The sequence below is a fragment of the Cetorhinus maximus genome, chromosome 22 (assembly GCF_964194155.1).
Source record: "Cetorhinus maximus chromosome 22, sCetMax3.hap1.1, whole genome shotgun sequence".
NCBI classification, from domain to species: domain Eukaryota; kingdom Metazoa; phylum Chordata; class Chondrichthyes; order Lamniformes; family Cetorhinidae; genus Cetorhinus; species Cetorhinus maximus.
This window is the reverse complement of record NC_135900.1, coordinates 11,493,609-11,515,992: the sequence shown is the minus strand read 5'-3', so window position 1 is coordinate 11,515,992 and position 22,384 is coordinate 11,493,609. Positions and strand designations below refer to the sequence as shown.

Here is a 22,384-nt window from a genome sequence, read left to right as displayed (position 1 = left end):
ACTGGGGTGTGAGAAGCCCGTCCTCAGTGTAAAATCCAGCCCATGTATTCCTGACAGTACAGCACTCCCTCAGTACTGCATTGGAGTGTCAGCCTGAATCATGTGCTCAGGTCTCTGGAGTGGGTCTTGAATCCACAGTCTACTGAGATGCAGGTGAGAGTGTTAGCATTGGGCCACCACTGACCCTTTCATTCAAGGAAACACTATTTTCAATAAGTAGCTCATACAATCTTCAGAATAAATACACGAAGCAATTATTTTCATCCCACATTTTAATGAAAGTTATTTAGAAAAATAATTAATCATGCTTGAGTGTAACTCTCAAGATAGGCTGAATGACTAAACCAACATATCACAACAGCAATTAACAAAGACTAACAGTATAGATTCCAGTAGACAAAATCTAGATAGAGAGATGGAGAGAGATAGAGAGAGAGAGAGACAGATACTGTAGATTTAAAGAACAAATTGAAGTCAAGCCATCTACTGCATACAAAGAAGTAAAAAAAATTGAAATGCTAAAGAAAGATATTAAATTACTTCTCCACATAATGTGTGCATGCATGTAAGAAAATAGCACTCTCTTCAACAAGAGTAATATCACAAGACCTCTTTAAGTTACCTAAAAGCACTGAAGACTCTCTTTATTAGCAGAAATAGCTGGCAAGGACTGTTCTAGTTCCCACTAAGTTATTTACATATTATGTCCAACGTAAATTCCACAGAAGTCCCAGTGCCTACACACCTTGGAATACGTCTAGGAATATTGAATATTTGACTATCAGGAAGACAAGACAGGAGAAATGAAAAAGAGAAGCGGAAGGCGAACTAGCCAGCAATTCATCTGCAAAATACCCTCTAATCCATCATATCTCTTAAAGAAATTAATAGGGCACCTGTCATTGAAATAGACACCTCACAATCCTTTTATAACATAAAGAATCTATCAGCTATTAGTGCCACTTTTAAGTAACTTAATTAACCCATCGACAAAACTGCTAATTGAACAAATATTTAACCAAACAAAGTTAATTGGCAAGTTAGTTAAAAACTACTGGACATAATCTGCAGAGTTTGGAAAGATAGCACGACAGAACTATAGACATAGAAGCAAGTAAAATAAATTCGTATCTCTTTCACTGGAAGTCCATTACTGTTAGTGTGTTGAATTAGCCTTCACAATGATACCCAAGGTAAATAGAGGCTGCCCAAATCTTTTATGGGTGTGAAGATAATTTGTGGAATATCTGTGGCGTTTCTCCCTATCTGCAGTTGGAACTTCAGTGGGAGATCGGCAGAACAACGGAGGAGCAGCGTAAAGATGCAAGGACATTCCGACGAAATCACAGTGGGTGGTCGGAAGTCACCGATTTCCTTCCGAACGCAGAAAAGCTACACCCAGGTGCAACTTGTACATCAGCGCCTGGAATTACCACAAGGGTTCTCCCAATCTCCCTTCTGCAGTGGGGGTGGTGGGGGGGATCAGTGGAAAGGCAAGAGGGTACGGCCGAATTTCCGCTGATGTCACGGAGTGAGATCTCCATAAGAACTCGACAACCAGATATTTTTGTTTCTCTGTGCAGCTTACCGTACTGAACAGTAAGAGAGCTGCGACAGCTTCCCAAACCTGCGACCTTCACTGTCTGGAAGGGCGAGGACATCGGGTTCATGCAAATACCAGCACCTCCCAGTCACTCGTTGGACCTGTGATATCCATTCCTTCATCGTGAACTGCCTGCCTAACAGCACTGTGCGAGCAACCTTCACCAGGCGGGGACTGCCCCGGTTCCAAAAGATCATCTGCTTCCATCTTCTCAAGGGAAAATTGGGAAGGTTCATCACAGAATTTTAACAGCACAGAAGGAGGCCATTCGGCCCATCATGTCTGCACCAGCTCTCCAAATGAGCATTATGGCCTAGTGCCATTGCCCTGCCTCCCCCCCCCCACCTACCCCTGCACCTTGTTTCTGTTCAAATAATCATCCGATGCCCCCTTTGAATGCCTCGATTGAACCTGCCTCCGCCACACTTCCGGGCAGTGCATTCCAGACCCGAACCACTCGCTGTGTGAATAAGTTTTTTTCTCACCTCAAGCTTGCTTCTTTTGCAAAGCACTTTGAATCTGTGCCCTCTCGTTCTTGATCCTCTTACGAGTGGGAACAGCCTCTCCCTAGCTACTCTGTCCAGCCCCCCTGTCCAGCGTTCATAAAAGCTATTAAAGCCCCTAGCCCAAGTATAAAGAAAAACATTAGTACCATCATTGACATTCTTTTGAGCAGATCGAATGCCTCAGGATTTAATCGGATTGCTTGAACCTTTTCAAACATCGCTTTCACAGTTCATGATGACAGCAGTGCTGAGTTGCGGAATGATGGTGCAAATTCAGGAATAAAGGCAGCGATGCATATGAATATTTCATTTCTCCAGTATTCTGTGTAATTTTGTAAATTATGCTTCACAGTTTGAAAGAAAGGTCATTTTAATTTTAAAACAATTCTCCGCTCTCGAATTCTCAATGAGCAGTTGAACTTGACAATGGACCACACAATCGAGTGTCAGCTCTACATTTGTACAAACAGGAGTCTCGAGTCTCAGCTCTTTGTCTAGGGTTTTTTCAACAGACGCCCCCCCCCCACAGGAAAAAGCAACACCCTCTCTTTTCCCCCTCCTCCTTCAAGGCAAAACTATCCAGCAGGGCTTTGGTGTGTATAGTGGGAGGTGGGGTTGGCTGATGGAAGGGGAGCTTTGGCTGCCCTGCAGCCATATGGGAAAACCCCAGGCAAGCTTGCCCACGATGTTCCGACAGATGCTGCTGGCAGAAAATACCGGCCTTGGGCAGTTTGTGGAGTCCTCTTTGTAAAAGAGGAGCACAAAAGTGACCCAATGACTACTTAGCGAGACTGTTAATCGAGCTGGGACCTAGCATCAGAGGACAGAAGCCTCGTGTGTTAGCTTTCTTAAAACAAAAACGAACAGTAATCGCAGCTTAAATCTCTGGAATACTTGAAAACTATTTGCTAAAATGTTGATATGGCAACTACCACACAAGTCTCCTTTTTTCACTGACAGTCGACTATTAGCAATTTACTACAGTACAGTCAAATCAGAGGGTGCTTGTGCTTCTGAAAGGTGAGATGGGTTAACAGTGTTCCAAACTGTATCCTGGACATATGGAGGCTCCTGATTTCAAATCACCTCTCCACAGGTCATGCAAAGCTTCTGATCTTGCACAAATGGACCAGACGCCTATTCAGCACGACATGGTATGTCAGGAAAGGAATCTTTAGACTAGCCCATGGTTCCATCACCCTCCCAAGAGAGCCCTTCTTTCATACAAAGTTATTTAAATAATTTCCAATTTTTTGCTGCTCGCAGCAACGCTGAAAATCTTCATTAAAATTACAAAACAAAAAAAAAACTGTAATTATAACAAATAAGGACTTAAATAAATCAACAGGCATTCTTATGCCAACTTCAGGTAACTTGGCATGGAATAGTTAAACATTACAAAATCTAATTTGTAGAGATTGAACAGTTTTGTCTGGAAGGCAGCACTGATGTTTTGGAAAAACTGAGCTGTCATTTCATCTGTAGTTCTGGTGGATTTGGCATAGGTGGGGAATTTGATGTAGCCTCCCACCCCAGCCAGATGCAGAATATAGTTTGCATCCTCCTGTAGGGTTTCGTACTTCCCAATAAGGTTGTAGTGGATGTGGCAGGGATGGCACAGCGAGGACACTGTCTCCCAGTGCTCGTTGAAGGGTTCCTCTTTCTGCGTGTGGGGGTTGACGAGGTAGCCCACAAACTCCTCGAACTTCACGTCGTCGCCGTTGAGCAAGGCCGCCTGCGTCGCGTTCTTCCTCTGCCGCCGGACGATCTTGGTCCCGTACCGTTTGTGAAAGGACGTGTTGTACCTCCGGGTGAACTTGTTTCTGTACGCTGACACCAGCCTCTCAAAGGGCTCGCGCACAAACATGAACTTCAGGTAGTTTTTCAAGCGGTGGTTAATCTCTGGGATGCTGTACTGATTGAGTGTCTTCAGGTTTGATGATACATGGGCTTCGTTTGCAGGGATTTCCATGGGGTCAGTGTATTTGCCCCTTCCTGTGAGGACCATCATGACCCTCTTCCAGTTTGTACAGGCCACTTTAGGCACATAGCAGTAGATCATCTCATGGTCTTCATCTACAACTAAATGTTTCAGGTCATCGGAGGTCAAAACCCTCCTTTTACGACTTCTGGCGCTGTTGGCTTGACATGTCTGAGCGATCCGGTTTCGCCTTATCTGATGTGTGAGTTCTGTGCTTGAGAATTGATACTGAAATAAAGCATATCAAACAATTAAGAACATGCATATACACGAACGACACAAAATCATGAAGTAATTTTACTGTAACTTCTTTTAGAGAACGGCAGTGCACAAAAATACAAAGCACAGGAAAATGTCGCTTGAATTAATGTGTAGTATAATGGCATGCACTTCCCCCATTTGCTTTAATCAATCATTGCTATCTGCTCCCTTTGATTCATTGAAGAGCTCAAATGGAAGTCAAGTCTGGCAGCTAGTGCTCAGAATGGGAATCTGAGCAGGAGGCGGTCATATGGCCCCTTGAGCCTGCTCCACCATTCAATAAAAACTTGGCTGAACTTGTATACAGCCTCCACTTTCCAGCCATATCCCCATATCCTTTGATTGCCAGTAGAGATGCGTTACAGTTTCATCATTCTTCAGCAGGGTGGACTTTCCTGACTTTTGGACCCTAAGTGTCGCGGTGCAGGAGGAAGTGGCACAATGCCAACCTGCCGACTCTCCGCCCCTTTTGACATTGTGGCTGCCCTTTGGCGACAGAGCTTAACCTGTGCCTGTGGAGTCCAAGTCCCAAACGGAAGTCTGAAAAAGAGGTGGGGGTGAGGGGAAGGGGTAGGACGCTCATGACCCTCTGCCTTATTTCCTGGTTCGCTCACTGGTTAGGTTCCACAAGGCAGTCATGCCCTGAAGAAACACATGGCTGCATTTCATTTTCTCACCCCTTCTGCTGGCACTAGGCTGTGCCAGGATTGCACCACCTGGTCTAAAATGTGACATACACTGGTACATACATTGAAACCTGCATTGAACAGTCAGCGCCCAAAGAATTAACTGACTGCCTGTTTAATGAAACTCCCTGAGGAAACTGACTTGGGTAATTATTATTCAGATGGATCAAACCATCATAAGAAAGGACTCCATATAATGACCACAATAACTTTCCATCTGCTGTAGGTTCAATTAGATTTAACCATACTTTCAGAGCTTGGAATGCTGGGTTGGTAGAGCAACTACAAAAAAAAAAATCTCAAAACTGTTAACAGCCGTTTGTAATGTCTGGGGGTGATGGTGATTTAGTGGTGACATCGCTGGACTGGTAATCCAGAGGCCCAGGCTAATGCTCTGGGGACATGGGTTCAAATCCCACCACAGCAGTTGGTAGAATTTAAATTCAATTAATTAATTAAAAACACTTGGAATTGAAAAGCTGAACTCTTTAAGATCAAGTCATCTCCAGGGCATCATGTTTGGCAACTAGAGATTGGCCTGTATTGATCCTCTGTTGTCGGTTTGACAACTCAATCCGTGAGCCAAACAGATCTGCAGCACTCTGAGGGGTAGGGGGGTGTGTGCTGGCTGATCAAAATAGTCTAACTCCATTATAGAACCTGAAGGTGGAGATCTATCAGTGGGAGCTTGGAATTCTTCCTATTTGGCATTAATGGACCCTACAAGCCAAAGCCTCAGTGGGTCAGGCTCCTGGGGGAGCAATAGGGACTCACTTGTGCCATTCAGCCGGTTACACTCTTGCACTGCCCCATTCACACTTGGGAATCCCTAGTATTTGGTCCTTACCAACCTGAACCTAACATCTCTAACCTCAAGTAAGTGAGGTGTGTCTTCCAATGAGAGTGTGTGCTCAGTATCAGGTAAATAGAAAGTCCACTTGTATGGAACGGAATGCACAGTAGTTTGCTTTTAAAGGGAGGAGTAGGTTTCCATGCACGTGGCAGACTAAAAGAACGTTTGATTTTAGACTAATGTCATTATGAATGTTACTGGCACAAGGCCAATCTATTTCATTTATTGAAACTAAGAAATGAATAAAAGAAAAATATTTAACACCTTTCATTCCCTAAGGACGTCTCAAAAAGCCAATGAGATACTTTTGAATTGCACTGCCGATGCCCTTCACTCTGGATTTCCCTCCGTAAACCTCACTGCCTCTCTATCTCCTATAAGTCGCTCCTTAAAACCTACCTCACTGACCATGTTATTGGTCCTAATATCCATTATGTAGCTCAGTGTCAAATTTTGGCTTCACAATGCTGTGTAGCACCTTGGGACACTTTGCTATGTTAAAGTTGCTATATAAATGCAAGTTGTTTTCAATGTAGGAAACGCAACAGCCAATTTGTGCAACGCCAAGTCCCGCAAACAGCAATCTGATAGTGACCAGATAATATGATTTCTGGTGATGCTGGCAGAGAGAGGCCAAGGCACCGGGGATAACTCTACTTCGAAATAATGCACTAGGATCTTTTACATCCACCTGAGAAAGCAGAAAGGGCCTTGGTTTAACATTTCATTGGAAAAACAGCACCTCCGATAGTGTAGCACTTCCTCGGTGGAGTGTCAGCTTGGGCTATGTGCTCAAGTTTCTGTAGCGGGGCTTGAACTCATGACCTTCTGACTCAGAAACAATTAGTGACACCCGTAGAGCCAGGGCTGACATTTGTCTTTATGCTACCACGGCTTCTTACTAATTGAAAGCAGCTGAATATCCAGTAAAGTAGTCTTTTAATTAGTAAAAAGAAAAGCACATTGGTAGTCAGACGCAGCAGGCAGTGCCTTTGCACATCTGTTTTGAGTGTACACATGTGGCTTTCTCCTAGTTTCGGGTCTGGTGTCGAATGGCCAGGGCAGTCACAACGCCCTATTTGTTGAGAATGTTGATGCTCCTGTCCCAGAAGGTAGTTGTAATGTAAAGCCAGCATGAACCAATTTCTATGTGATTGCCTTTCATGTTCTACATGGGTTTCCACAGAACTCATTATAAGGCTGTTAGGCAGGGCTGCTATGATCGTGATCTGTGAGACGGAACTGCACCATGTTAATAAGCTCCAGATGTGACACCTTGCACTGATGGAACAGGCGGTCCGGAGAGAGAAAATAAACAGAATGCAAAATAAAAGCTATTATTTCAACTTGGCATTGCTTCGTTTCGAGCCTTCCATAATTACAAGCTTGGATTTATAAAAATTGAAACATGTCGTTCAATTTTACAGGGAGTTTGGAGGGTAGTTTAGAAGATGAAATGGATTGGGAAGAAAGGTAATGCAGAACCTCAGCATAACTGGGCATGATAACGCATTAGCCAACAGTATAGCAACATCAATATCCAGAGCTAGAGCTACATCTGTGGACATGAATGATACAGCAGTTGAAAGGGGATTGCAATACTCATTTGAAGGGCTCAAATTGGGCATTTTCTTTACCACTTTTGTGCCTAGCCAAGTTTTTCTCGTGCTTTTTTGAGAGAATTCTCAAATTTTTGTCCTCTGTCAAACAAGGTCCAAAGAAAGGTGTGGACCTCTACTCCCTTATGATGTTACTGATGCAGGATTATTGGAAAAATAGGAGTTTTGATTGTTGAAAATTTCAAATGTATTACATAATGTAACCACGCATTATGGTTCCAAGCAATTTTGCAGTTGAAGATTCACTTCAGGCGCTTCAACTTAACCAGCGGCCTCTCAGTGTCAGAATAAATCCTCAAATTCATCGTCGAAAGACCACAGTTGTCTCAGTGGATTGAGGTTGATCCAGCCTTACCCGTTTTAGACTTAAATCCTGAACTTAAAACAAGCATCTCAGGAACTAACTAGTCTGGCACCAAACGCACTTCTGCAAAATGCCAAGAACTAATGGTCAACTCAATTATAAAATATCATTTGGGTAACAAGGCAGTAATTTACTTATCGAGTGATGCCCATGAGTAGCTTAAAATGTTCTCTCTGTTCATGATGGCACTTAGAATCCTTGATTAAATTATTATTGCTGAACATTAAGATATTTGTACAGATACACAGACTATTCTGCACTGCAGCTCTATATCTCTGCCTTGGACCAGCTGCCAGTTTTCAGGATTGGTAGTGATAAGAAATCATTCCTATTCTGATTGAATGTCGAGGTCACACAATCAATGGAAGCTGGCTGTTTGTTTCTGAAGACACAACAGTCCTGTTTATCTCATTTATTTTAAAGAATTAACTTCATAATGTCTGAAAGGCTGAAGCTTATATCGGCAAGTTAGAGCTAAACAATTGCCTTTATAACACTTATCCCTCTGCCAAAAATGTTTTACTACAATATATTCTCCTGAACTGCTTTAACGAGGAATAATTAAACCATTTTGTAACTTCACCATCCCAGAGACGATTCCAATTCGGGACAGAGCCGGATGAGCTTCTCTGAACCACAAATTTTGCCAGGTTTAGTTTGAACTTTTTAAAAAGGAAAATACCACTTCAACGCTTACAACATTGTTGACTAACCAATAGCTTAGGCACTACTATTGACCAATTCTAGTCTCCTGCATGTCTCCGATTTTCTTCACTCCATTGTTGGTGGCTGTTCTTTCAGCTATCCAAGCTCTAGCTCTGGAATTCTCTCCTCATTACCTCTCTCCCCTCCTTTGAGCTGTTCATTAAACCCTTTGACCAAGCTTTTGGTCATCTGTCGCTTTATGTGACTCACTGCTAAATTTTGTTTGAAGATCGCTCCTGTAAAGTGCCTTGGGATGTTCAATGACATTAAAGGTGCTATACAAATGAAAATTGTTGCTGTTGACTTTATGAAGCTCATGAAAAGATCACATGTTTTTTGATGCTGCTTCTCAATATTACCCTTGGGTCAACGGAAGTTCAGCATTAAACCAAAGGAGAGTTCATTAAATGCCAATCCAAAAAGAAATGGAAACTTATTGTACATAACAGAGTATATTTACAAATAGGTTCAGTTAAGTGTCTTTATAAATGACACTTAGTCCATGGGAGCTCCTGGGTTGGTTTTGATCTCCTCAGGAGGTTAGAGAGGAATTCTTCAGAATGGGAAGAAATGCATAGCCACAGTGTTCCAGCCATCATGAGTGCAGGCAGGCTTAATGGAGGAGCTGCCCATGAATTTTATATTTTCATATATAATACATACTTATAGTCTTTGCTTTTCTCAAATGCGGGGTGCTGGGTCTTTCCAGTATTTTCAGCTCGGGTTCTGACGTTCAACAAGTAGTTTACTGTGATCTTAAATCATGCCATTGATCAGCTTGCCTTCTACAATGACTCCCAGAAATCTTATCAGAAATGGGCATGGAACTGTAACCCGAAGCAACATGATTCCATTAACATTGTACCAAATGGATGGGGGATGGGATAGGGTTTACAAAGTTTGAAGGTAAATTGATTGATTCTGTTAACTGATGCTATCTAAGGTTTTGACAATAATCGTTCCCCAGGAAATTAAGACCAGTCTTGTGCAGACACAAGCTCCCAATAGGTGACACAATGACCCCTTTACGCTGATGAGCCAGTGATATCAAGGAAAGGGAACAGTCAAAGATAAACAACACATTTGGTTAATCTTTAACTTTAATTTGCAGAGGAACCAAACTGCAGTTTAATCCGGTTAAGCTCTGTGAAGGTTGAAATTTGATTTGCTTGCTTCCAATCTGGCGAGACTGCTAATAAGACACACTCCACGATTACTGAATGCAGGATATGCGCAAAGAATCTCTGGACACTTTCTTTCATTTTAGTGACTCTTTTGTTTTGTCCGCCTTGGCTCAGTGGGTAGCAATTTTGCCTCAAGAGTCACAAGGCTGTGGGTTCAAGTCCCATTCCAGGACTTGAGCACAAAAATCTGTGCTGACACTCCAGTGCCGTACTGAGGGAGTGCTGCACTGTCAGAGGTGCTGTCTTTCGGATGAGACATTAAGCTAAAGCTCCATCTGCCCTCTCAGGTGGATATAGGAGATCCTATATCACTATTTTGAAGAAGAGAAAAGAAGTTATCCCTCAATCAACATCACAGGAAGTACAGATTATCTGTTCATTATCACAATATTGTTTGTGGGAGCTTGCTGTGTGCAAATTGATGGTCACGTTTCCTATATTACAACAGTGACTACGCTTCAAAGAGAAACATTGGTTGTAAAGTGCTTTGAGATGTCTAGTGGTAATGGAAGGTGCTATATAAATGCAAGTCTTTTTTTTGAACTTGAAAATAGGCTTTTGCCTCACTGACTTGACTTAACTGTTGGGCTGAAAACAGATAAACATTTGCCTAACAAAGGTGCTGATTTCTTTTATATTAACAATAATTCACAGGGTTGGTACACAGGCACGCCCAGGCGGAAGCCTCTTGTTCATGTGGAAGGCATGTCACTTATTCCACCTGCATTTATATAGCACCTTCAATACATCCTGAGACGCTTTACATGAGCATCATCGGACAAAAAGTAACACTGAGTCACATAAGGAGATATTAGGACCAGTGACTAAAACGCCTTCAAGGAGAAGCGAGAAAGGCAGATGGGTTTAGGGTGGGAATTCCGGAGCTTGAGACCCAGGGAGCTGAAGGCACGGCCACCAAAGGCGGAGTGGTGGAAATCAGGGATGCGCAAGAGTACAGCGGTACAGAAGTGCAGAGATCTGGAAGGCTTGCTGGGGCTGGAGGAGGTTGGAGATTGGGGGGGATTGGGGGGGTGAGGCCATGGAGTGATTTGAAAACAAGGATGAGAAATTTACTGCAGCAAAGGCCTGATGTCCTCTACAGAACTGGGTCCGTCTTGTTCCTTCAAATAGGGTCAAAGTTGACAAAGTAACCGGAACCATCCCTAAGAAAAGAAATGAATATTGCAGCACTATACTCTGTTCAATGAATCCATTTGTGCTTGTACTATTAGTGAAGGGTGATTAATTATTCATTCCTTTTTTTAATTATCATTTATTCTTTGAGGGGATATGGGTGTCCCGGGAAATGGCAGCATTTGTTGCCCATCCCTAATTGCCCTTGAACTGAGTGGCTTGCTAGGCCATTTCAGAGGGCAGCTAAGAGTCAACCACATTGGTTAAGTAGCTGGTGGTTTTTGCACTTAACGTCTCTTCTTGATCTTAGTAGAAAACAACGTGGATTGCTTCATTAGTAAGTCATACTCAAATGGCGCTTGACTTCTTTGGTCTGATATTATTGCATGATCTAAAACACTGATGAGAGCACCATGTGATGCTTACTGCTGTATTGTTCTGTGTAAGATTAATATGCTTCAGAGGATTCCTTAAGAGATGAGTTTTTGCTATCCATTCACGGGATGTTGGCATTCATACATGCCTTAAAAAGGTGGTGGTGAGCTGCCCTCTTGAACTGCTACAGTCCGTATGCTGAAGGTGCACCCACAGTGCTGTTACGGAAGGAGTTCAAGGATTTTCACCCAGCAATAATGAACAAAATGCTAACTATTTCCAAGTCAGGGTGGGGTATGCCCTTGCAGGCTTGGAGGTAGTGGTGTTCCCATGTGCCTGCTGCACTTGTCTTTCTAGGTGATGAAGGTTGAAGGTTTGGGAGGAGCTGCCCAAGGGGCCTTGGCGAGTTGCTGCAGTGCATCTAATGGATGGTACCCATTGCAGACATGGTGTACTGGTGGTGGAGAGTGAATGTATAAGCTGGTGGATGGGTGCCAATCAAGAAGACTGCTTTATCCTGAATGGTGGCGAACCTCTTGAGTAGAGGGGAGCTACACTCATCCAGACAAGTGGAGAGTATTCCATCACATTCCTGATTTCTGCCTTGCAGACGGTGGACAGGCTTTGGGGAGTCAGGAGGTGAGTCACCTGAGGCAGAATTTCTAGCTTCTAACTTGGTCTTGTACCAACAGTATTTATATAGCTGGTCCAGTTAAGTTTCTGGTCAAGAATAACCCCCAAGATATTGATGGTGGGGGATTTGATGATGGCAATGCCTTGATGCCAAGGGGAGGTGGTTAGATTCTTTTGTTGGAGGTGTCATTGCCTGGCCCTTGTGTGATGCTAATTGTACTTTCCACTTATTAGCCCAAGCCTGAATGTTGTCCAGGTCTTGCTGCATCAGGACATGGACTGCTTCAGTATGTGAGGTGTTGTGAATAGTACTAAACATTGTGCAATCATTAGTGAATATCCCCTCTTCTGACCTTAGGATGGAGGGAAGTTTATTGAGGAAGCAGCTAGGTTAAGTGCTTATCTAAGATGGGCCTATGACACTACCCTAAGTAATGTCCTGTGGCTGAAATTATTGGCCTCTAATAACTATACCCACAACCATCTTCATTTGGCCAGGTATGACTCCAGCCAATGGAAAGTGTTTCTCCAATTCCCATTGGCTCCAGTTTTGCTGGGGCTCCTTGATGCTACACTTCGTCAAATGCTGCCTTGACTTCAAAGGCAGTCCCTCTCACCTCACCTCGGGAGTTCAGCTCTTTTGTCCAATTTTGGATCAAGGCTGTAATGAGATCTGGAGCTGAGTGACCCTGGCAGAACCCAAACTAAGTGTCAGTGAGCAGGTTATTGCTGAGTAAGTGCCGCTTGATAGCACTGTCAATGACACCTTTTATCATTTTTCTGATGATTGAGAGTAGACTGATGGGGCGGGAATTGGTTGGATTGCATTTGTCCTGCTCTTGGTGAACGGGACATACCTGGACAATTTTCCACATTATCAGGTAGATGCCGGGTATATGCCAGTGTTGTAGTTATACTGGAACAGCTTGGCTAAGGGTGTAGTTAGTTCTGGAGCACAAGTCTTCAGTGCTATTGCCAAGATGTTGTCAGGGCCCATAACCTTTGCTGTGTGCAGTGCAGTCAGCCATTTATTGATATCACGTGCAGTGAATAGAATTGGCTGAAGACCGACATCTACGATGCTAGGGACCTCAGGAATAGGCAGATATGAATCATCCACTTGGCACTTCTGGCTGAAACTAATTATCTTTTCCTAGCCTAATCCTGTACTCAATGCTGACAAGAGTAACATTCATTGTTAGATTGACTATATTGCACCAAGCAGCCCATTCCCCAGCTCTGGAAATCTCTTAATAAGCCAGAACCTGGAGCCTCAGTAAGCTGTCACTGGCATGAACTATTTCGGATTACAAAGATATTTTACAGCACAAACCAGATAATAAGGTGAGTGAGGAGAAACCACTTTGGCAAATGCTAGCAATTTAATCCACATCTGAATTAGCTTCCGTCTTAAAAGACTCCCAGTGCTGAGCTAGACTGTCTGAATGCTGGCGTACTGCCCATGGATGCTGTCCTTATGAATTAGTGATGCTGTAATAATAGTACAGGTAGTGGACAGCACCACTAATCAGGGCTATCCAACTTCTGGCTTCTAACCACAAGGTGAAGGATTAATGAGGGAGCAGAGAATTACTGGAAGCTAAGGTTTCCTTATACTTGGTGACATCAGTATTTTCCTCATCTCCCCTTTAATCCAACCTGTTTACACCAGGGTGATCACTGGCCAGGAAATTGGATTGTTCCTGACTCAGAGTGTGATCCCAGGTGCAGTAGCATGTGACTGAAAAGACAGTGGGAGGCCCACTGTAATTTAGTCCGCTAGTTGCATTAGGAAAGTACTGTCGAATCATGGGCACCGGTTGTGGCTCCAGTGTCATCTCGCCAGTGGCAGTAAGACAGCAAGACTGGCCAGCTGTAATGCCAGTCGAGGGTCAGGTTGATGAATCCAGGCAGACATATTGCCAGAGGTATCATCTCATGAGCTGCTGCTGTTATATAGTCTATATATCTTGGAGCAATCTGAGACACGTATTAAGTGTGCAACAAGAGCTTTAAAATATCTCTGCAATCAGAAAATGTCTGCACTCATGCTTATCCCAGGTCTAGCTTCTAGTAGCTTCTGTAGTGTCTGTTTATTTTGCTCTGAGTCCACACCCAGGCTTAACCTGTCAAGCACAGTGAGCATAGATCAGTTACCAGACTCACAGTCGAACACAGAACAATTGAACACGATACATCTTCTTCTGACCAGTACCTCTCCCCCACCCCCCCGCCCCACCCCAACCCCAAGCACCTGTAATTGGTCATCCAACTCCTGCTCATGGTGCCGGCCTTCTCATGGTCAATTGCAAAGCGAATATATCTTTATTCCTTGATTGGGTGATTCTTGACTCCCAGTTAAATGGCATTTTGTCCCCCATGTCAGACATTTTTAAAACTAATGAGCTGAAATGTTCAAATAAAACCTTTTAAAAACACAATTTTTAACGGCCCAGTGTCCAGGGGATTGACATTCAATTCAATTTTGAAAGCTGCTGTTGAATCTGTTTCCATCACTCTTTTGGGTAGAGTGTTCCACATCTTAGTGATTCACTGCATTAAAAAAAAATCTCCTCTCCTCACCTCTGGTTCTTATGCCAATTGCTATACTTTAAACCTGGTCCTCTGGTTACTAAGCCTCCTGCCATTGGAAACAATTCTCTTTATTTACTCTATCTAAAGCCTTCATGATTTTGAATTTGTTGCTCAAATCCTCTCTTAACCTTCTCTGCTCTGAGGAGAACAATCCCAGCTTTTGTATGCCAAATTAAACTTCACTCTCTCTGCAGAGTTGGAACTGGGAATATTCTAAGACCATTAACTCACCTCCAGTTTACATTCCCATTGGACATGCTCCTGCAGAACCTCTTATGAAACAGTGGCTAGGGAATTATTACTAGCGGGAATATCATGAACATAACTCATTCAATCCTGTCACACAATCTCTTTTAAAGCCTTTATTGAAGCCAAGTAGAAGACATCAAAGCGGATTGGATTATAATGAAGATGACGTAATGGGAAAGAACTAATCAGAAGATTCACCGAGCTGTAACATTTCCTCTGGAATAAGATATTCTCACTGATTTTCTAAATGCTGCAAAGATCTTTTTTTATTCTTTCATGGGATTTGAGAATCACTGACAAAGCCGGCATTTATTGCCCATCCCTAATTGCCCTTGAGAAGGTGGAGGTCCACTGTAATTTAGGCCTTCTTGAACCGCTGCAGTCCATGTGGTGTAGGTACACCCACAGTGCCGCCAGGAAGGGAGCTCCAGAATTTTGACCCAGCGACAGTGAAGGAACAGTGATACATTTCCAAGTCAGGATGGTAAGTGACTTGGAGGGGAAATTCCAGGTGGTGGTGTTCCATTCTATCTGCTGCCCTCGTCTTTCGGGATGGTAGAGGTTGTGGATTTGGAAGGTGCTGTCGAAGGAGCATTGGTAATTTACTGCAGTGCATCTTGTAGATGGTACACACTGCTGCTACTGTGCGTCAGTGGTGGAGGAAGTGAATGTTTCAGGTGGAGGATGGGCTGCTTTGTCCTAGATGGTATCGAGCTTCTTGAGTGTTGTTACAACTGCCCTCATCCAAGTAAGTGGGGAATGTTCCATCACACTCCTGACTTGTGCCTTGTAGATGGTGGACAGGCTTTGGAGGGTCAGGGGGTGAGTTACTCTCTGCAGAATTCCCAGCCTCTGACCTGCTCTTGTAGCCACAGTATCTAAATGGCTAGTCCAGTTCAGTTTCTGGTCAATGGAAACCTCCAGGATGTTCCCAAACAATTTTAGAAGAATCAACTTATTTTAATATCTTCATTTCTGGCTGAGAGGAATCTGGGATCTTGCCAAAAATAGTTCTCCTTGACTTAGGCGAAGAAGGGAATTGGGTAAAGGGGAAACATTTGGAAGGCTATGGGGAAAAGGCAGGGGATACTCTTTCGAGTTATCAACAGTCACAGATTGCAACTCTTTTTTTGAGTACAATCACAGTTCTTGGTTTCCAGGAGTGGGACATGAACCCACAGCCCTCTGATTCAAAGGCGAGGGTGCTATGAGCTGAGCCACAGCTGACACCTCCCTAACAGTCACAGATTGCAACTCTTTTGAGTACAATCACAGTTCTTGGTTTCCGGGAGTGGGACATGAACCCACAGATTCAAAGGCGAGGGTGCTATGAACTGAGCCACAGCTGGGGATACTCTTTCGAGTTACCAACAGTCACAGATTGCAACTCTTTCGAGTACAATCACAGTTCTTGGTTTCCAGGAGTGGGACATGAACCCACAACCCTCTGATTCAAAGGCGAGGGTGCTATGAACTGAGCCACAGCTGGGGATATGGGACTAATTGAAAAGCTCTTTCAATGAGTTGGCACAGCAATAATGGACTGAATGGCCTCCACCTGAGCTGTGTCATTCCAAGATTCTATACTAACATTGTGCTGTAATGTAAAATGAGTGATAGTGAATCGGAATCCTGTTTACGTCTTTTCCCCTTTTTTATTTCCATTAAGTTTAATGGAGATGAGAGTTGAGAGAGATATTCCACTGCCCATGTCCTAACTCGCACCAAATCTTGTTCACCATTAGCCCTGAGCTCACTGATCCGCTGATCATAGGCTCATAGTTTAATAATGCCTTGATTTTAAAATTTTCATCCTTGCTTTCAAACCCCTCCATATCTCTGTAATTGCCTCCAGCCCTTTGGGATATATGTGTTCCTCTAACTCCGGCCTCTTGAGCAACCCGATTTCAATCGCTTCAACATTGGCGGCCGTGCCTTCAGCTGCTTAGGCCTTACGACTCGGAACTCCCCCCCTAGACCTTTCCACATCCCTCTTTCTCTCTCTCTCTCCTCCTTCGTCAAGCCCCTTAAAAGCTATGTCTTTGACCGAGCTTTTGGCCATCTGCCCAAATATCTCCTTTGCGACTCGGTGTTATATTTTATTTTATGATGCCCCCGAAGCTTGGGACATTTCATTATGTTAAAGATGCTATATAAATACAAGTTGTCGTAGTTATTAAGATGTAAACCAGGCTGCCCAGTTGCTATCACTGTTTTTATACTGTCATGCAAAGTTCAGATCTATCCCAGTAGTTTTGACTGCAGAAAGTCGCTCAAAGCCAGCCTATTGTCCATGCAACATAACTTCTTTGTACCCAATCTGAGATAAGGCCCTGACTTGGCACTGCCCTTAATCTTCAGCTGTATCAGTGATCCTCCTTAATGACGCAGAGGAGTTAATGAGAAGGTCATAATGCTGGGCAGAATGCAACTAAATATTATAATGCATCTTGGTAGTAACAGTAGTTTATATTGATATAAACACTGACGCCTCAGACAGTTTTTAAATTCTAGTGGAAAAACAATCCAGCTCTCTTAATCAATAATTCACTCCGTCTCAAGAACACTAGGAAGAGGAGAAGGCCGTTCAGCCCCTTGAGCCTGTTCTACCATTTCATTTGATCCTGGCTGATCTATACCTGATCTACCAACCTTGCTTCCACATCCACTAATATCCTCACTTAACAACAATCTATCAACCTCATTTTTGAAATTTTCAATTGACTCCCAGCCTCAGCAGTTTTCCGTTACCCTTTGCGTGAAGAAGTGCTTCCTGACCTGCCCCTGAAAGGCCTAGCTCAAATGTTAAGGTCATACCCCCTTTGGTTCTCTTTCTGGATTAATTTTACTCTTCCGCGAATCATTATTTACAATCTTAAATAGATCAAGCACTCGCAAAGTGCGCTACAAGCAAGGGAGTCAAGGGATGTTGGGGGGGCATACAGGAAAGGGGAGCTGAGGCCACAGCCAGATCAGCCATGATCTTACTGAGTGGTGGAGCAGTCTTGAAGGGCCAACTGGCCTACTCCTGCTCCCCTGCTCCTCTGTTCCTATATGTAAAGATAACAGTGCCAGGGAATGGAAATTTTTTTCACTTCCAACTCTCAATGCCAGCACGAAACATTTTCATGCCAGTTTTAAAACGACTAGGCCAACATTTATTGCCCCATCCCTAAATGCCCTTGGAACAAGGGCAATTAAGAATCAACCACATCACTGTGGGTCTGGAGTCACATGTAGGCCAGACCAGGTAAGGACGGCAAATTTCCTTCCCTAAAGGACATTAGTGAACCAGATGGGTATTTTTTTACAACAATTAGCAATGGTTTCGTGGTCATCATCAGACTTTTAATTCCAGATTTTTTAAAAAATTGAATTCAAATTCACCATCTGGTTGGGATTCAATCCTGGGTCCCTAGAGCATTACCCCTCTGGAATATTAGTCCAGTGATAATACCACCATGCCACCATCTCCCTCTATAGCACAGTCATTAGGCCCAAGTAGTCTATGCTGGTGTCAATCCCCTACTCTAATTATTGCTCCCCATTCTGACCTCATATCCCTTGTGTACCCTTCTCTCTCACCTATGTGGCAAGCCTCACCTTAAATGTCATCTGCTTCAATCACTCCATGAGGCAGTGAGTTCCACATTCTCAGCCCTCTCTGAATCACTCCTGAATTCTGATGGAAGTCCATTGACCAGAAACGTTAACTCTATTTCTCTCTCCACAGATGCTGCCAGACTTGTTAGGTGTTTCCAGCATTTTCTGTTTTTACTCCTAGATCTTTATTTGAACCATTAGCGACCATACTTGTGCTCCCATGTCCTGGACTCGCCCACACAAATGGCAACCATTTCTCCTATCGAACCCCTTCATAATTTTAAAGACCTTTCTCAGGTCTCCTTTTAATCTTCTCTTTTCCAGAGAAAGAGCCCCAGCCTTCTCAATCTTTCCAGATAGTTAGGTCCTCTCAATTTTGCTATCGCCTTTGTAAATTGTTTTCGCAACTTTCTCCTGTATGCCAATGTCCTTTGTTCTGCATGGACTCCAGAAGTGAACAGCCATGCAGTTCTGGCTGTAGTGTTAAATGGTTTAATTGTTCTGTGTTTGATTATGTGAGTCTGGTAACTGATCTATGCTCACTGTGCTTGATTGGCTAAGCCTTGGTGTGGACTCAAAGTAAACAGACACGGCAGAAGCAGCTAGAAGTTGAGCCGTAAGCATGATTGCAGACATTTTGTGATTGCAGAGATATTTTAAAACTCTCGTAAATAAACCTGTAGTAGATTTAGAAACTAGTGTCATCTCTGCATTACCCTGAGATATATTAAATATACAACAAGCGAGCAAAATACATAGCACTGGTCTCTGCCATTAATCGTTTCAATTTTTGCCGTTCTTATAGGCTCTCTTGGGGAGGTGACTGAATGTGTGCCAAACTTGGCTAAGCTTTGGTTAGTTTTTGTGATGTAGGAAACTGGCTAATTGTTTTACTTCATTTCTCTTGTAACTAGCAAACAGGAGAGATCATAACCTCATCAGTCAGGGCCAAACGCGAACTGCGGTCCCAGGATGAGAGGAAGATGCCAGCCCATTGTGTCATTCAGCTCTCCTGTGACACAAATTAGTAACATATCTGTATTTATTTCTACTAATGCTAAACTCAGGAAGTAGTTAGATTAAGATGAGTAAGAATGGAACAAGTTTAAAAGTCCACTTGTCCAGGAAGTTGGAAACAAGTTAGATACCAAAATATTAAATGTAATATGAAATACAAACTTTCTCCAAAAGCTAACGTGTGGATCCGTATTCAGATTGTTGCGTTTGAGATACCTCACGAAGCACAGTTTGGATCTCATGGCCAGATTAAATTTGTGTGAGGAGGCAAAGAAGCAACCTGTCCACTCGTGGTCGTAGATTTTCCCACCTTGTATCCTGTGACAGCATTAACCCTTTATAAATCACCTGAGGCACAGTTTAGCTCCGCTCCCACCGAATTCAAGAAAGTGGCTCAGCCTGAAACTCAACCCATGGAAAAGCAGCACAATTTCCTGGCAGAGAACACGAGTCAATTGGTCCTTAACATGAGGTGTTCCAGTAATCTTATCTACGGCCTTCCCTCGTTTAGCACAACTAATGTGTTCCTAAAATAATAGCGGGCTAAACGAAAATCACTTTCCCATCTGAAAACGTATAATAAAGGCTGTTTACAATCCAGACCTGTAATTTTTACATTAAAAACCTATGGGCTGCCTTGAACCTAACGGTCCCAAAATTCTCTTACTAACTTACTAACTTTTAATAACTTACTAATTCTTTCAACTTACATCCTGTTCACTGCCTCTCCTGACCCTCCTCTTCGCTGCCTCTCTTGTTCCCTCTGCCATTCCCTCTCGTTCACCGCTTCCCTCTCCCAAACTCTTGCTGTGCCAGTGAGGGCTCAGGAGAGGAGCGGCAAAAGAGGGGAAGTGAATGAAGGAGCAAAAGAAACTGAGTGGGAAGGAGGGAGTGGGAGGGTCAGTGAGTGAGGGTCAGGGAGGGAGTGGTGAGGGAGAGTTGGGGGAGGAGTGGCAAGCAGGAGGTTCAGGGAGGGAGATAGAGAACAGGAAGGTCAGGGATGGAGACGGTGAGGAGGAGGGTCAAGGAGGGAGGCAGTGAGTGGGAGGGTCAGCGAGGGAGAAGGTGAGCAGGAGGGTCAGGGAGGGAGACGGTGAGAAGGAGGGTCAGGGAGGGAGGCAGTGAGTGGGAGGGTCGGGGAGGGAGGCGGTGAGTGGGAGGGTCAGGGAGGGAGGCAGCAAGTGGGAGGGTCAGCGAGGGAGACGGTGAGTGGGAGGGTCAGGGAGGGAGACGGTGAGTGGGAGGGTCAGGGAGGGAGACGGTGAGCAGGAGGGTCAGGGAGGGAGACGGTGAGCAGGAGGGTCAGGGAGGGAGATGGTGAGCGGGAGGGTCAGGGAGGGAGACGGTGAGTGGGAGGGTCAGGGAGTGGGAGGTTAGGGAGGAAAGCGGCGAGTGGGAGGGTCAGGGAGGGAGGCGGTGAGCAGGAGGGTCAGGGAGGGAGGCAGCAAGTGGGAGGTTAGGGAGGAAAGCGGTGAGTGGGAGGGTCAGGGAGGGAGGCGGTGAGTGGAAGGGCTGGTGAGCGGGAGGGTCAGAGCAGAATGTGATGAGTGAGAGAGGCTGTGAATGGGACAGTCGGGCATGGAAGTGGCAAAGAACAATTGGTTTTTAAAAAGACCATGCAGGCTCAGTAACCGCAATAAAACAAAAATTATAGCGCGATATTCGGGTAATGTCCCTAATTTATCAACCGCGTTAAAACAAAAACGCGCTATTAGAACGCACTCTAAATGGGAGATACCCGAATAGGAGCTGACCTCGTTTGCACTGTGAGATTTGGTAACTCATTCCAACTTGTTACTGTCCCTGTCACACAAATTTACAGGAATTGTCAGAAAAACTACAATTCTCTTCCACGTTATCAGAATAAGTTACCAAAGGAGGCCATTAAAGCTTGTAGTATAAACAGACACAAGAAGTGATTAGATTTGTTACTGGAGAGAGTTGATATGAGTCAATACTGTTACTGATAGATTCTTTTTTCTTATTCATTGGATGTGGACGTCACTGGCTACGCCAGCATTTATTGCCTATCCCAACTCTCTAGCAGTTTGATACAACTAAGAGTCAACCACTTTGCTGTGGGTCTGGAGGCCAGATCAGGTAAGGACAGCAGATTTCCTTCCCTAAAGGGACATTAGTGAACCAGATGGGTTTTTAGCAACAATCTAGATTTTTACTGAATTCAATTTCCATCACCTGCCAGAGGTGGGATTTGAACCTAAGTTCCCAGGACATTATCCCAGGTCACTAGTCCAGTGACAACACCACTACTCCACCACCTCTCCTTGTGGTTCCATAACTTGTATTTATGTAGCACCCTTTAACCTACTAAAATGCTCCAAGGCACTTCACAGGTTTGGCATAATGGGACAAGGATTGACAGAGATCCTCAGAATGAGAAGATAGGGCAGGTAACTCACTTCCAAGGAGCATCTCAAAGGGAAAACGAGAGAGGGGGAGGGGCGTGTTTGTTTTAAATGGTTTCCAGCAACCCCAATCACATTTGTAAATTAGTTCCGAGGCTGAGGGAGGAAATTGCAGAGCTCAGGGCCTCGACAGCTAAAGGCATGGCCGCCAATGCCAAGGTGATGTCAGTGCGGTAAGATATTAGAGGCCAGGGTTGAAGGAATGCTAGAGTTATTGACTGTTAAAGGACCGAAGGAGGTTAACAAAAGGCCAGGATGCAGGGATTTGAGCAGGAGGATGACAATTTTATAATCAAGGCACAGGAGCCAATTTAGTTCAGTGAGCACAGGGGATAACGAGTGAACAGGACTTGGTGCGAGATCGATATGGGGGACAGAGTTTCAGACACCTGTGTTAAAATAGTTCCAAGGTCATTTTGAACCTTTATCCATAAATATTGATAACAATCGTTCCATTATGCGAAAAGGCTGTTCAAAAAAAAAGCGAACTCCTCTTAAAACTTCTCATTTCGTTGCGTTTCCAGTACTCAAATCAAATTAGCAAATTAGTTCCAATACATTGAACTAAATCTCCCCCATCAGATCAAAGC

The 22,384-nt window shown here is 43.9% G+C and overlaps 1 protein-coding gene across 2 annotated transcripts in view; it reads right to left on the bottom strand.

Annotated features, from left to right (window-relative positions):
• Positions 1-254: 254 nt before the first annotated feature.
• Positions 255-22,384, bottom strand: part of chst11 (carbohydrate (chondroitin 4) sulfotransferase 11) — a 199,685-nt gene continuing 177,555 nt past the window's right edge. For both annotated transcript variants that reach the window (XM_078567801.1, XM_078567802.1), the window contains exon 3: positions 255-4,318. In XM_078567801.1, the coding sequence (XP_078423927.1) occupies positions 3,464-4,318 (855 nt within the window). In that variant the 3' untranslated portion in view covers positions 255-3,463. The remainder of the gene's footprint in view (positions 4,319-22,384) is intronic.